At 37.6% G+C, this 13556-nt stretch overlaps 2 protein-coding genes across 2 annotated transcripts; both read right to left on the reverse strand.

Annotated features, from left to right (window-relative positions):
* Window positions 1–222: 222 nt before the first annotated feature.
* LOC109007286 (preprotein translocase subunit SECE1) lies at window positions 223–1183 on the reverse strand. The gene has a single exon (XM_018986901.2). It carries the CDS (start codon window positions 1052–1054, stop codon window positions 512–514), a length of 543 nt encoding a protein of 180 aa, XP_018842446.1. The 5' UTR covers window positions 1055–1183; the 3' UTR covers window positions 223–511.
* A 4436-nt stretch (window positions 1184–5619) lies between these two features.
* LOC109007272 (transcription repressor OFP12-like) lies at window positions 5620–7102 on the reverse strand. The gene is made up of 2 exons (XM_018986881.2): window positions 6344–7102; window positions 5620–6066 (listed from the first exon to the last, which is right to left on the reverse strand). The coding sequence occupies exons 1-2, from the start codon at window positions 7058–7060 to the stop codon at window positions 6049–6051; spliced, it is 735 nt and encodes a 244-aa protein (XP_018842426.1). The 5' UTR covers window positions 7061–7102; the 3' UTR covers window positions 5620–6048.
* Between the last annotated feature and the right edge of the window lie 6454 nt (window positions 7103–13556).

Below are 13556 nucleotides of genomic sequence, written 5' to 3' on the forward strand. Positions count from 1 at the left end.
ATACAGTTTGTCCTAAGAGTGACAATCGTTGGGAAGGGGGAGAAATGTTTACCAAATTTTTTTTTTTTTTCTTTTTCTCAGTTTATTGTAGTAAATCAGAGTTCTTTTTTATGTATCTAAATTCTTTTTACTAATCGATTTAATGGTGTTGTTCCATGTTTCTCCTCAAGAAGAAATAAACTTTAAGATATTCAGCTGCTTCCAGCAGGACCTCAAAAGAGAAGAGTAAAAGCATATACCAACTCTTCTAAAATATAGGAACTCAGGTATTAAAAAGACATAGGCTATATGAATGATTCATCAATAACGTTGCAGGAAATACACATTGTCATCATCCAGCAACACACACTATTCCAGATTCTCTCTTCCACTCACCATGACACCATTTTTCTGCCAACGAGTGAGTATCCTCGAGGGAATTCCTACTTCCTTTCCTACCTTCGTGGGCTGGGCCTCGTCCTGGAGATAGCTACCATCACAACCTCACATTCTCTCCCTCTCTCTCTCTCTCTCAGCCGAAGAAATCCTGGACTCCTCTGCCGGCGAAAACCCGGTCGGAGAGCTCGGCCAATACGGCATTCACGGTTAGCAAAACGACACTCGATCCAGCAATCACTCCCAGGACGACACCTGTCGTCCCCAAAACCTTACCGAACGCGGGCCACTCGATCTCCCGAATCTCCTCCGCGACTCCGCTCCAGAAACCTCCATCTCTCGCCTCCTCCTCCTTTCTCTGCCGCATTGCCTCCTTTATCTGCGATCCTAATTCGGCGCTCGACTTGGTCGCTTGAATCCCAGGTTCCGGAGGGCTGTCCTGGTTGCTCACAGTCTCCGCTTCGGGACTTTCTCGGGTTTCGTCGGCAGCGTTGATTGTGAGGGACCGGTTTCTTCTTTGAGTGCGAGTGATCGCTAGGGTTCTCTGTTTGGGGTGGGACAGAAGATGGCGACCCACAGGTGGTGGTTTGAATCGTACTTGTGAGAGTGGGTGACCAGTTTTCCTTGGCGTAAGGAAGGTTGAGGCTGCCGAGAATTGTACGGACATCGGAACCGCCATTTTCTGCGAGCGGCGACTGTGGGCGTTTCAGCGTCTGGATGACTGGTATATGGTTGCTGCTGCAGCAGCAGTTATCTATATCTTTGATTTGGGTGTCAATTGGGCTTTAGTGTGGGCTTAGCTCTGGAGTCTGGACTTGTCTTTGAAGCTATTCTGGGTCAGCCATTTAGGCCCAGTAAATTTCTTACTAAAAATTGGCAATATTTTTGAAGATGTATGCCTCTTGTTAGGAACTTAATTCATAATGCATGCAATTGGGTAGAGGTAGGAGTGTAAACTAGTCTAATTCGAGCGAGTAGTATTGGTCATGCCTCATTTGATTAACTTTCATTTGAACATGAGTCGAGCTTAATTTTTTTTTATCAACTTTGATTTTTTTCAAAAAAAATTCATTAGTATTCAATCGAATTCGCATGAGCTATTTTATTTTAATAAAACAGGTTATTTATTTTACATTTTATGATTTTATCTTTGAGTTTTGACAAATAAAACTAGTTTGAATAGTTTATATAAACATAACGTCGTATTTACTACTTTCTATGGTTTAGATAAATACTATAGACAGTGATAAATACGAAGTTATTCGAGTTTAAATAAACTTATACAAATCAAATCGAGTTTTATATGAGTCATATCGTTTAATATTCAATTATAATTTTATATTCACAAACAACTTAATTAATAAACGAATCGAGTCGAATTCAAGTATGAACGAGTCAATCTCAAACAACTTGTGTGTAACTTTGTTTATTTGCATCCCTAGGTAAATGTATCTGTCAATTACAAAGTCCTTAAATCTTCTTTGTTACAATATATAGTTTTGGAAGTTGGAAGTATAAGATCTTGATTTTAAGAAGTTCATAATACTTTCTTAACTCAAATATTTTGGAATATTAACATATATACTTATTGTTTAACACCAGCGTGCATGTGTTTTTTTTTTTTTAATTTTTATGAAAGTGTGTTTGTGCTGATGCTTGAACCTAAACAAACTTGTAGTCTAATGCCATATCTCCACTTTATAAAGATGAGATCATCTTGTTATGAATGGAAACTTTAATTCATTGATTGTATGTTGTGAAAAAATGACGACAAACAAGTGAAAGCAAACACATGCAAATCAATCACACAACACATATTTAACGTGATTTGATAACGTGTCTATGTCCACATAGCTGTAGAGAATTTTATTATGCCGATGAATCACAAAATATACTTTGGGATGAAATTTCACTTTTTAGAACACATAGGGCATACTAAACTATTCATTAAGTACATATTTATAGTGCCACATGCTGAAAATCTTAATTTTTACTTTTTTGCGTTGTCTGCTCAAGCAGAGTGTCGAGCGTGCCTTGAGCGAGATTTATGTCTGATTCTCACTTGAGCTACCTGTCGAGCAATACTCAAGTGAACTCTCTGTCTAAGTTTTGTTCGAGTCACTTGTTGCACAAATGTCGAGCGAACTTTTTGTCTGGCTCTTTTTCTAACCACAAATCATGCAAAAAATTATCGACTCAAGTCTGCGCTCCATGACCCAAGTCTTCTTGAAAATCCACCACAAAATCATAACACATCCTTGTTAGGTCGGGTCATCAAATTGAGCTGACACACCAACAAAACCAGGTTTTGCAAACCCAACATTATAGTCATACTTGATTCAGGGCAAAAGGGGAAAGAAAAACAGAAGCATTAACTGTCCGAAAAATCTATTGTAGTAAAGATAGAGTTGAATATCACTAGTGGTGTAATCGATCCGGTTTTGGACATATTTTAGAACTGAACCAGTATGCCGGTTTTGGGATTTGAAGAACCGATATCACACCGGTTATATCCCTAAATCGGTATTTTCGGTTTTATCGGTTCTGATCCGATTTTTTCAGTATATAATATAGTCCTATATATATTATAGTATACAATAATATAGTTAATATATTGTAGAATATTACAATATATATATTATATTTGTATTATAAACTATAGTGATATATTATAATATATAATTTAGTGACATATTATTGTATATTATTATATATAATGATATAGTATTAGTATAACTACTAATATTATAGACTATAGTGATAATATACAGTTATTTATATATGATTTTAAGATTTAATGTTATATTAATTAATAATTTAGCATATAATATAAAATTATTTTACATATAATTATATATATTATATATATAAATTATATATAATATAAAAAATTAAAAAATATATATATGAACTGGTCTAATCCGGTAAAAAAGAAAATCAAAATTGAATCGATTTCAATCGAATAAAATTGAAACTAAACCGAATCAGTTTAGAGCCGGACCGAGCCCACCCACCGGTTCAGTCCAGTTTATCAGTACACCAGTTTTTTTTTTTCACCTTAAGTAGTAAATATCACTTTTTTTCTTCCTGCGTTGCAGCTTTACTAACAGTGTAGATTTGGTCGTATGGTTAAGACAAATAATAAAGAAATTGAAAAATGTGGCGTGCAATGTGCATTGTCTCTACGCATAAAAACAAGAACCGGGGGTTGCAAAGTGCACAGTAAACAAAAGACAAAGTCTTGCTCAAATGGACAGAGAAAACCATTTCCGATAAAAAATACCCATGAAACTGAGGCTCAGAACAGTCTCCAGACTCCTTTCGCTATAGAGAAACAGCAGACTGCAGAAGCATGCAAAATTTGACAGATAAGTTCCAGTATGTAGATGAAGGAACATCCCTAACCACTGCCAAAACCTGCTCTCTGTATTTTGTTTTTGGTGTTCTTGAATAAGTTGAACTTGAAACTTCCATAGAAATGTTACTTCCAACATGTATGATGAAATCAAATTGGTTCTGTAACGCCTTGTTTACAGTTATGCACACTAGCTGCTGTTTCATGTCTGTCCCTGTAAGTTACACAACTTGGAAAGGTGCACCTTAATGGGGTCCAAGGAAAAGATCTCTAAATCCAACAAAATTAGGTTTGAGATGAGTAATACATAAGATGACAATCCCAACATTAATTTCAGAATGTGTTGAGCCTGTTCATATTTGCATTATTTCCAATAATGGGAGGGTCTAGAGGTCATAGCACCATGTTCATCTGATCTGTTTGTTTTCAGTTTGACTATGGAACCAAGCCTTTTCAAATCAGGGTGATCATCAAATTTCAGAAAAAGTCGGATGGTGATACCTACTAATTACCACCTGGTTCTACAGTAGTACTGTGCCTTTGGTTGTACGTAACATCCCAAGCTGGCCAGGTGTCTTCTTTCAATTTAAGGAGCACCTCAAATCCCAAGTCATCGTCGACAAGATGTGAATTAATTTACACGTTGTTTTGGTGATTCATACATCTCTGATCAGCCACCGCCAAATATTTGTTTTAATTTCATTGATACAAGGCACCTCCAAAACAATCCTCACTCAATCTCTCGATTGGAAAATGAAGAGCAAAAGTCATGCATGCCCGAAATTATTTCCTTCACAAATCGTAGGAATTAGACCTAAGCATAAGCTGGTTCCCCAGTTCCTCTCTCTCTCTCTCTCTCTCTCTCTCTCTTATTCTTTAGTTTGCCAATGAAGCAGCCTCTATTAATGAAACTAAAAGATTAGCAGCATAGACAAATCATGTTGGGATTCGACGAGAACGTACATTTTCTTCTAGTTGGGTGCACCTCTTTAGATCCATCTGTCCAACTTGTGCTTTTGGCCTCACATATGAATCCGAATCGTCACTTCCTTTTTCCTTTTTTATCTACTCCATCCTTTATTTGTTTATACCATGTGCATGCTCTTTTATGGGTAAGCCAATTTCTCAATGCCAGTTTTCACTTTTGATCATCAGAAATCATCTATATATAGTACTTATACTCAAAATCTGAAGTTAAAAACAAACCCACATGAAAAAAAATCAGAATTATGTTAATTCAAACGGCCCCTTATTATTCTGAAAGAACTTGCAGGAGAACATGGACATTGGATTTTGTACTCTCTCATCCCACCAAATTTGCCTAACTTGTTCCCAATTAATCGTGTCTGCAGTTTAATAATGCAGACACTAAAGGACAAATGGTCTGGTATTAGCCTTACCTAAACCAACTAACTTCACAAATAATTAATTATTACAGCCTTTGCAATATAACCTCTCTTTGGATCCCCCTTGTTTGTCTCACTTGTTTTCTGTCCTATAGAAAGATTATTAAAGTACTCAAGCACTATTTTCTTAATACCCTCCTAGCTTGTTCTCTGCCATGAAGATTTCGGGGTTTCCAATGCTTTTGCTCACTATATTAGTATATTATAGACTGACTGGAGACTGCACCTGACATGACCTCCAACTGTTGGACCTTGTGATTTTTGTTTCAAAGCTTTGAAAGTCGAAGACTCTATCAACTTTTTAAGTACCTAAACGATTCATGTACTTGAACACATTTCACTCAAATCCAGCACTCTATAATATATCTGGATGGTATTATATGTATGCATAATGTCATTCATGAAGAACCATTTTTTAGATATATATCTGTCGATCAAAAGAACTGCTTTTTTTTTGGAGAGAAGAATCAAAGTTGCTAGAGATGTACCAGATCATTTCCATCCCACTCCTTTACTACCAGCTAGCTGAAGTTTAGAATCACAAGAAATTCCACCTTTCCAGACAATATATCCCTACTACAACTGGTGATCAGTTGGATGAAGATAAAGCTTACAGAATCACTCCTACTAATTCTCATCTTTCCAGACACATCCCCCATGCATATAATTAATTTACAGAACTATAAAGAAGCAACGTCTATATATGCCAGCTCTAAGTTACAAAGCTATGCCCCTCGTGATTATGTGTGCAAAACGCTCCAAATATATATGTGTATATATATTCGCATGCACCAAGGTGTTGCCAGGACCACAACAAAAACAAGGACAACATTGAACGAACTTCGGATATTGTTTAATTAATACCATTTGCCATCGTCCCTATCCATTTTTTGTCTGCTCAGCCACCATCATTCACCGTTGTAAATCAAGCTAGGAACACCGAACAAGAAAAAAAACACATTATTTTTTACATAAACACGAAAACACATAAATTATCACATTCATCGAGACATTAATATCCCACCACGCCTTCTTGCTTTTTGTGATTATCAAATACATGTTTTCGTTCTCTTCATAGTTGAAACATTATCCCCTTTCACCAAAGACAAAATAAATATCCTAAAAGAAGCAAAAACAACCGCCAGCATGTTCTTCCTATTGAAAAGAAAAGATAAAGATTAAAAGAAAAGAAAAGATGGTGTTACACCTGCAATTGCCGTGAAATACATCGCTGCCGGCTGTTCTTAGACTCCCGGCGGCTATGATTTGAAGCCGATGAAGATGGGGACGAGGAATTACAGATGACAAGGTCGGCGAAAGCGCGAATAATATACTTGTGGGTGTGTTTGGGATTTAATGTTAGATAACACAAGAGAAGCTGGTGCAAATATTCGCATTGATCAGTTGTCTCGTCCATGAGATTTCTTGCTTCAACCATCTCTAGCATTGAGCGCCGGAAATCAACGTAAGGATCTAGCGAGTACTTGGGCACCTGGACACTTCCAGAGATCACTAACGCGTTATGATCAGGGACTTGCCTGGTGTCCAGGGACTCGAAAATGGAGTTGGAGCTGCCTGGAGTGGAGAAGAAGAACCGCTGGGAGGCGAAGATGGTGGCAAAGTCGGGAGGTGAATCTGTTAGTACTACAGTGTCGTCGGAGTCATCGGAGGAGGATAAGAAGTCGGAGTTGGTGTTGAAGGAGGGGGTGAGGGATTTGGAGGTGGGATCGTCTGATGAGGAAATAGTATCGTAGAGGGAGTTGAAGTTGTTGATCATGATGATTGATCTAGTATTGTGGGAGGTGGGTGAGGGATATTGGCTGTCATGATCTTTGCTTGGAGGTGAAGGTGGGGATTCGATGCTGGGCAGGCATTTGATTTTGGAGAAACAGAGGTGGAAGTTCCTCCAAAGCAGCTTTGGCATTTTTCAGTTCCAGGAGATCGTAGAAGAAAGAAGTGTGTAATCTTTGCGTGTGTGTATTATATAAATATGTATATATGCATACATAAATACACACACACACATATATATATATTATGAAATATTGAAGAGGAAGATTTAAAGTAATTGATTGATGTTGACCAAATGATCAATAGAACATGATATATATGCATAGCTTGCCTCCATCAATTAATTAATTAATACCTGATCTTATAATATATAACATGATGGTGATCATATCTTGCATATTTAGCACCCAAAAATAAAAAATATCAGCATATAGTATTTGTTAACGAAGAAATTAACAAGAAACAATAATGTACTTGTAATAACATTAATGAAAGTTTAATTAACATGTAGTACTAGCTAGTACTGCATGCTGCTGGCCTTTCCATATGGCTCCATTTCTTTCTGTCCTTCTCAAATGAATTTAGAAACAAGCTGGTACAATTCAACGCATCTGCAAAACCAATCACACACACACACATTCATATATAAGTATATGAAACTCTAGACTAATGTACGCTCCTATATATACATACGTGTATATATATATATATATATATATCGAACCTTTTCAAACATGATGATCAGTACTACCAGTGAGGCACTTCTTATATCGGGATGAGCTGCCTTTCTCTCAGGAGTTTTACTCTTTCTTTTTATTGTGAAATCTCATTTTCTTTTAAGGACAAATCATGAAAAGACCGGTTTTATGCTAATCGGAATGAAAAATGATAAACAAATAATACTTTTTATAATATATTTTACAGTTATATTTTAAAATAAGGAGTATTATTATAAAATATTATAAAAATAATATTATTTTATAAAAATCTCTTCATTTTATATCATGTATTATAAAAAGTATTATTATAAAAATATTGTGTGAATGATTACTCAACCGAAATATACTTGGTTGGTTGGAGTGAGAATGCAAAGACAATATTCAGGATATGTAGATGATGTAATTGTCAGAGCCAATCAGTTTTATATATTCAGATATGTAGATGATGTAATTGTCCAAGCCCTAACAATTGTCATGTCATTCAAAACCTTTAATTTGTAGTACTGCGTTTGAACTTTTGTAATTATACATGATGTAAGTACTTCTCCTTTTCCATAATGCTTAGAAGAAGTTTTTCCTTCATGTTTTTCGATCGAGTTTTGCCTTACTATATACTTGTCAAGTAGTTTTGACGTTTGCGTATATTATAACCTGGCATTTATGATCTGCTTAACTTTGCATGCAGCAGGGCCTAGCTTTCAGCACTACTTCCCTGACAAGCCATGAAATGACTAGCTAGCTCGGTCGCTTGTTAATTTTTCCTTCATCATCATATTCCAAAGCAACTGCAGATACTACAATTGTGCACGCAGCGTTGTTATATATTTATGGTTGAAAAGACTAGCAATGCAGACAAATGGCAATGCAGAATTGGGGATTGTCAGAGCTGCTGACTGGCAGTCTCTTCATCCTCCACCATGGCCATTGAACCAACCAATCTCAGCGCACCTCCCTCCTCCCTCCTTTTTCATCTTATTTTTTCATATAATCACCATCAAACTCAATTCAGATAATTAACTCTTGTGGCTAGGTTGAATCTCTGCATATTTGAGAGGCCAAGATCTGTTTTCTTATGTTGATGGTACTCAAACCGCTCCTTCTCCCACTCTCTTAATTACACAAAATGCTTCTTCTTCTTCCTTTACCTCTTATTCAGACACTCAATCCAATCCCTCTTATCTTTCTTGGAGACGGACTGATAAGTTAATTTTCAGTATTCTCTTTTCTTCCCTCACTGAATCGGTCATTGGTCATGTTGCCTCTACAACTACATCCCGTGAGCTTTGGCTAGCTCTTGAATCCATGTTTAACTCCCACTCACAAGTTAAAAAATTCCAAACTCGTTTTAAACTCACGAACTTGTCTCGTGGGGAACAAACCATCTTAGACTATTTCAGCAAGGTTCGTATGTTGGCTAACACCCTTTCAGCCACTGGAAGTCCACTCCCTGATAAAGATTTCGTGACCTATCTCTTGAATGGACCCTCTTACAAATCTTTTATCACCTCTGTAACCACTTGAACCGAGCCCATTACCTCTCATGAATATCATCTGCTCTTGATTCAAGAAAGACGAATGTCTCATTTCTCTTGCAGCAGCAGCACTTCCAATCCTTTTGAGCCATCTGCAAACTTGAGTACTGGACGTTCTCGTGACCAATGTGGAAGACCACCTTACCGAGGTGGTCAATTTACAAGAGGATGAAGCAGGTTCTATAATCACTAAGGCCGTAACTCACCTTCTTCCCACCCTACCTCTAATCCTCCACCTTATAACCAACAAAGACCCACTTGTCAAGTTTGTAATAAACCTGGCCATATTGCTCTTCAATGCCATTACCAATTCAATCATACCTACCAATTCGCACCCCAAACTCCTTCTATGCACATTACACCTCTCCCTCGGCCATACTTGACACCACTTGGTACCCCGACTCCGCCACGACCCACCACATTACACCTGACCTCTCCCAACTTAACATATAATCAACACTTTACAGTGGGATTGACCAGATTCGTGTGGGCAACTGCAACGGGCTACCAATTAGTAACATCGGTGACTTCTCTCTTCATACCTCCTATTCTTCTTTTCATCTTTTTAATATTCTTCATGCTCATTCCATTACAAAGAACCTTGTCTTCATTGCTAAATTTTGTACTGACAATGCACGTTTATTTGAATTCCATTCAAACTAGTTTTGGTTAAGGACAAGTTGACGGGGACGCTCCTCACCAGCAAACCTCTTCGTGATGGCCTTTACCAGTTTTCTTCACCATTGTCTTAATCTAATCCTTCTGCTACAGCCGGTGAACATGTTCCTCTTCCTCAATGGCACAAGCGTTTGGGTTACCCTTCTCTTGATTTGGTGTCTCGCATAGTGCACATAAGCTATTTGCCGTTAATTCCCACTGATTCTCCTTTCACTTGTCTTGATTGCCCATTAGCTAAGTCTCATCAATTTCTCTTTCCAAAAGGCTCCACTAGGTCTGTAAAGCCTTTAGAAAAACTTTGGGCCGATGTATGGGGCCCATCCCCTTTTATTTCAAGGAATGGATTTCGTTATTATTTTTCCATTGTGGACCATTTTACTAGATTTTCATGGTTTTTTCCTCTTAAATATAATTATGATGTATTTGCAGTTTTTACCTCTTTCATTGCCTTTGCCAAAAGATTTTTCAATACCAAAGTTATTTCCATACAAACAGATGCTGGTGGTGAATTTCGGCCTTTAACAAATCTTTGTAAACAACTAGGCATCTCTCATCGTTTCTCTTGTCGTCACACCCATCAACAAAATAGGCTTGTTGAGCACAAACATCGTCACATCGTGGAAGCCAAACTTACTCTTCTTACTCAAGCATCACTCCATTTTTTCTTTTAGGATGATGCTTTTGAAACAACAACATATCTCATCAACTTACTTCACACATCAGCCCTTAAAAATAAATCTCCATATTTTTTGATTTATCATAAACCCCCTGATTATAAATTTCTCAAAATATTTAGGTGTCAATGTTGGCCAAATCTAAGACCTTATAACCGCCATAAAATGAATTTTTGGTCTACTCCTTGTATTTTTCTAGGGTATAGTTCATCTCACAAGGGATATAAGTGCCTAGATTTTACCCACAAACACATGTACATCTCACATGATGTTACCTTTGCAGAACATATCTTCCCTTTTCACAATACTTCTTCTCCTTCCACTCGGCCCAGCCCACCCACTACTTCCACTGTTCCTCTCCCATGCTTCCCTCATTCTATTCTTGGCCCAATACCCTCCACTTCTCTCATTTCCTCATCATTCCTCTCTTGGTTCTCTACTTCCGTCTTCTACTGGCCCATTATCTTCCCCTTCTCCTGGCCTAGTCCATCAACCTCCATTAGGTCCAACAGTCGTGCCTCTCTCATCTTTCCCAATTTCGAATCAACCTAACTCCACATCCTCTTCAACCTTTGCTTCAATCTCTCCCTCGGCACTACCCTTAACTCCTCCTCACCTGCCTTCCTCAATTCCTCCATGTTCCCAAATAACTACCAGGTCTTACACCGACTCTTCTTGACCCAAAGTATATATTGTTGGTATTGTTCCGTATCCACAACGCTGCCTCATGACCACTGTAGTTGTGCCCGATGAACCAACTTATTTCACTCTTGCCTCGAAATTTCCCGAATGGTGCTCTTCCATGACTTGGGGATTTGAAGCTCTCGTTAAAACCCACACCTGGACACTTGTCCCTTCTTCCTCTGCTTCTAATCTCGTTGGTTGCATGTGGGTCTTCAAGACCAAGTTACATGCAGATGGCTCGATCGAGCGACGGAAAGCGTGGCTCGTTGCGAAGGGTTTTCATCAACAACACGGAGTGGATTATATCAAGACATTCAGTCCGGTTGTTAAGCCATCTATCATCTGATTAGTTCTATCCATTGCAATTTCTCGGTGGTGGACTCTTCGGCAAATTGACATTCAAAATGCGTTCCTCCATGGGAACCTAACCGAGATAGTGTTTATGTAACAACCACCAAGGTTTGTTGATCCTCAACGCCTTGATTTTGTCTGCAAACTCAACAAGGCGATTTACGACCTCTAGTAGGCCCTCTATGCGTGGTTCGCACAATTGAGTTCATGGTTGTTCAACTACAACTTTTCAACCTCCAAAGAAGACCCCTCTCTATTTGTTCTTCATTAATCTGATCTACGCACCTTCGTCCTTGTCTATGTAGACGATATGATAATTACTTCATCTTCCTCCTCTACCGTAGAATCTCTTATCAATGATCTTGGTCATGCTTTCCCAATTACTGATTCAGGGTGCTTGTCATATTTCCTAGGCTTAGAACTTGATTATTTGCTTGATGGAATCCTGGTATCTCAGAGGAAATATATTTTGGATATCCTAAAAAAAACTAACATGCTTGAAGCCAATTCAATTTCTTCACCTATGTCTGCTTCAAACAAACTGTCCAAATTTGATACTCTTGTGTTTGACAATGTCACCTTATTTAGAAGTGTGGTTGAAAGTTCCCAATACCTCTCATTGACCAGACCCGATATTTCTTTTTCTGTAAACAAGGTATGTCAATTCATGCATGAACCAAAAATCAATCACTGGACAACAGTTAAACGTATCCTTCATTACCTACAGTCTACCATAAACCACAGCCTCTTTTTTCCATGTCAGTCTAGTTTCTCTCTTCATGCTTATTTGGATGCTGACTGGGCGGGTTGTCCAGATGATAGACGTTCCACTAGAAGATATTGCAGATTTCTTGGTAGACATCTTATTTCTTGAAGTTCTTGTAAACAACATATTGTTGCTAGATCAAGCACTGAGGCTGAATACAAAGCCTTAGCCAATGCCACTGCCACTGCCGAATTGATATGGCTCCAAACACTCATCAAAGAACTCAATTTTCCCTCTCTTCCCCACCTGTTTTGTAGTGTGATAATCTAGGAGCAACTTACTTAACGGCAAATCCTGTGTATCACTCTCGTACAAAACACATGGACATAAATTTTCACTTTGTTCGAGATCAAGTAGCTGCCTAGACACTTCAAGTATCTTTTTGCAACAGTAAAGATCAATTGGCTGATGTATTCACCAAGTCTATAGTTGCTAACAGATTCATCTCACTCAGGTAGAGTCTCACTGTGCTAGGCACTCCAATTGACTCGAAGGGGCATATCAACCTAAGCTATACAAGTGCACTTCCAAAGAGCAATGCAGGTGCACAACCAAAGAAATTCACTCAGCCACATCCACCTAAGCTATAGAAGATTCAAGAAATATTCATTAGTTTGTATTATGTTGCTAGTGCAGCACTGTTGTAACCGTTTATTTCCTTCTATATTATTTTCTCATACCTGTACTAATGTCTATACAAATATACATACACACTGTAAGCTATACATAATGGAAATGCAAAGTATTACAGAAAACATTGCCTCTTTCTTTTCTTCACTTTCTTAGGGGTCTGGTTTTTGGGGAGCGACCTCAATATTGCGGGCCATTAGGATCATCATCAAACTTAGAGCAATTAGCCAAATGCTAGTAAAATACATAAAATAACTAATTTTATTCAAAATCAACTAGTATTGGTAGGGTTGTAAGAATAAAGCGGAGAATCGGAGAACTGAGATGAACCGGCCCGGACCGGTTGGTTAAGCCTGGGATTGGTTCTTCTATTTTAAAAACCTGCCAAAATTAGTCCAGTTTCGATTTTATGGTTTTTGGCACTGGACCAGACCGGTGTGCATATATATATTTAATTAACTTTTAATAGTATATATAATATTTTTTATATTATATATAACTTTTTATATATAATATATATAATTATATATGAAATAATGTTACATTATAATTTATAACATAAAATTTTAATCTTAAATATGAATATTTATTTTAT

The sequence above is a fragment of the Juglans regia genome, chromosome 7 (assembly GCF_001411555.2).
Source record: "Juglans regia cultivar Chandler chromosome 7, Walnut 2.0, whole genome shotgun sequence".
Lineage (NCBI taxonomy): Eukaryota > Viridiplantae > Streptophyta > Magnoliopsida > Fagales > Juglandaceae > Juglans > Juglans regia.

Bases quoted from the DNA above. Each gene is read 5' to 3' on its own strand.
- LOC109007286 (XM_018986901.2), bottom strand. From the start codon at position 1,054: ATGGCGGTTCCGATGTCCGTACAATTCTCGGCAGCCTCAACCTTCCTT.
- LOC109007272 (XM_018986881.2), bottom strand. From the start codon at position 7,060: ATGCCAAAGCTGCTTTGGAGGAACTTCCACCTCTGTTTCTCCAAAATC.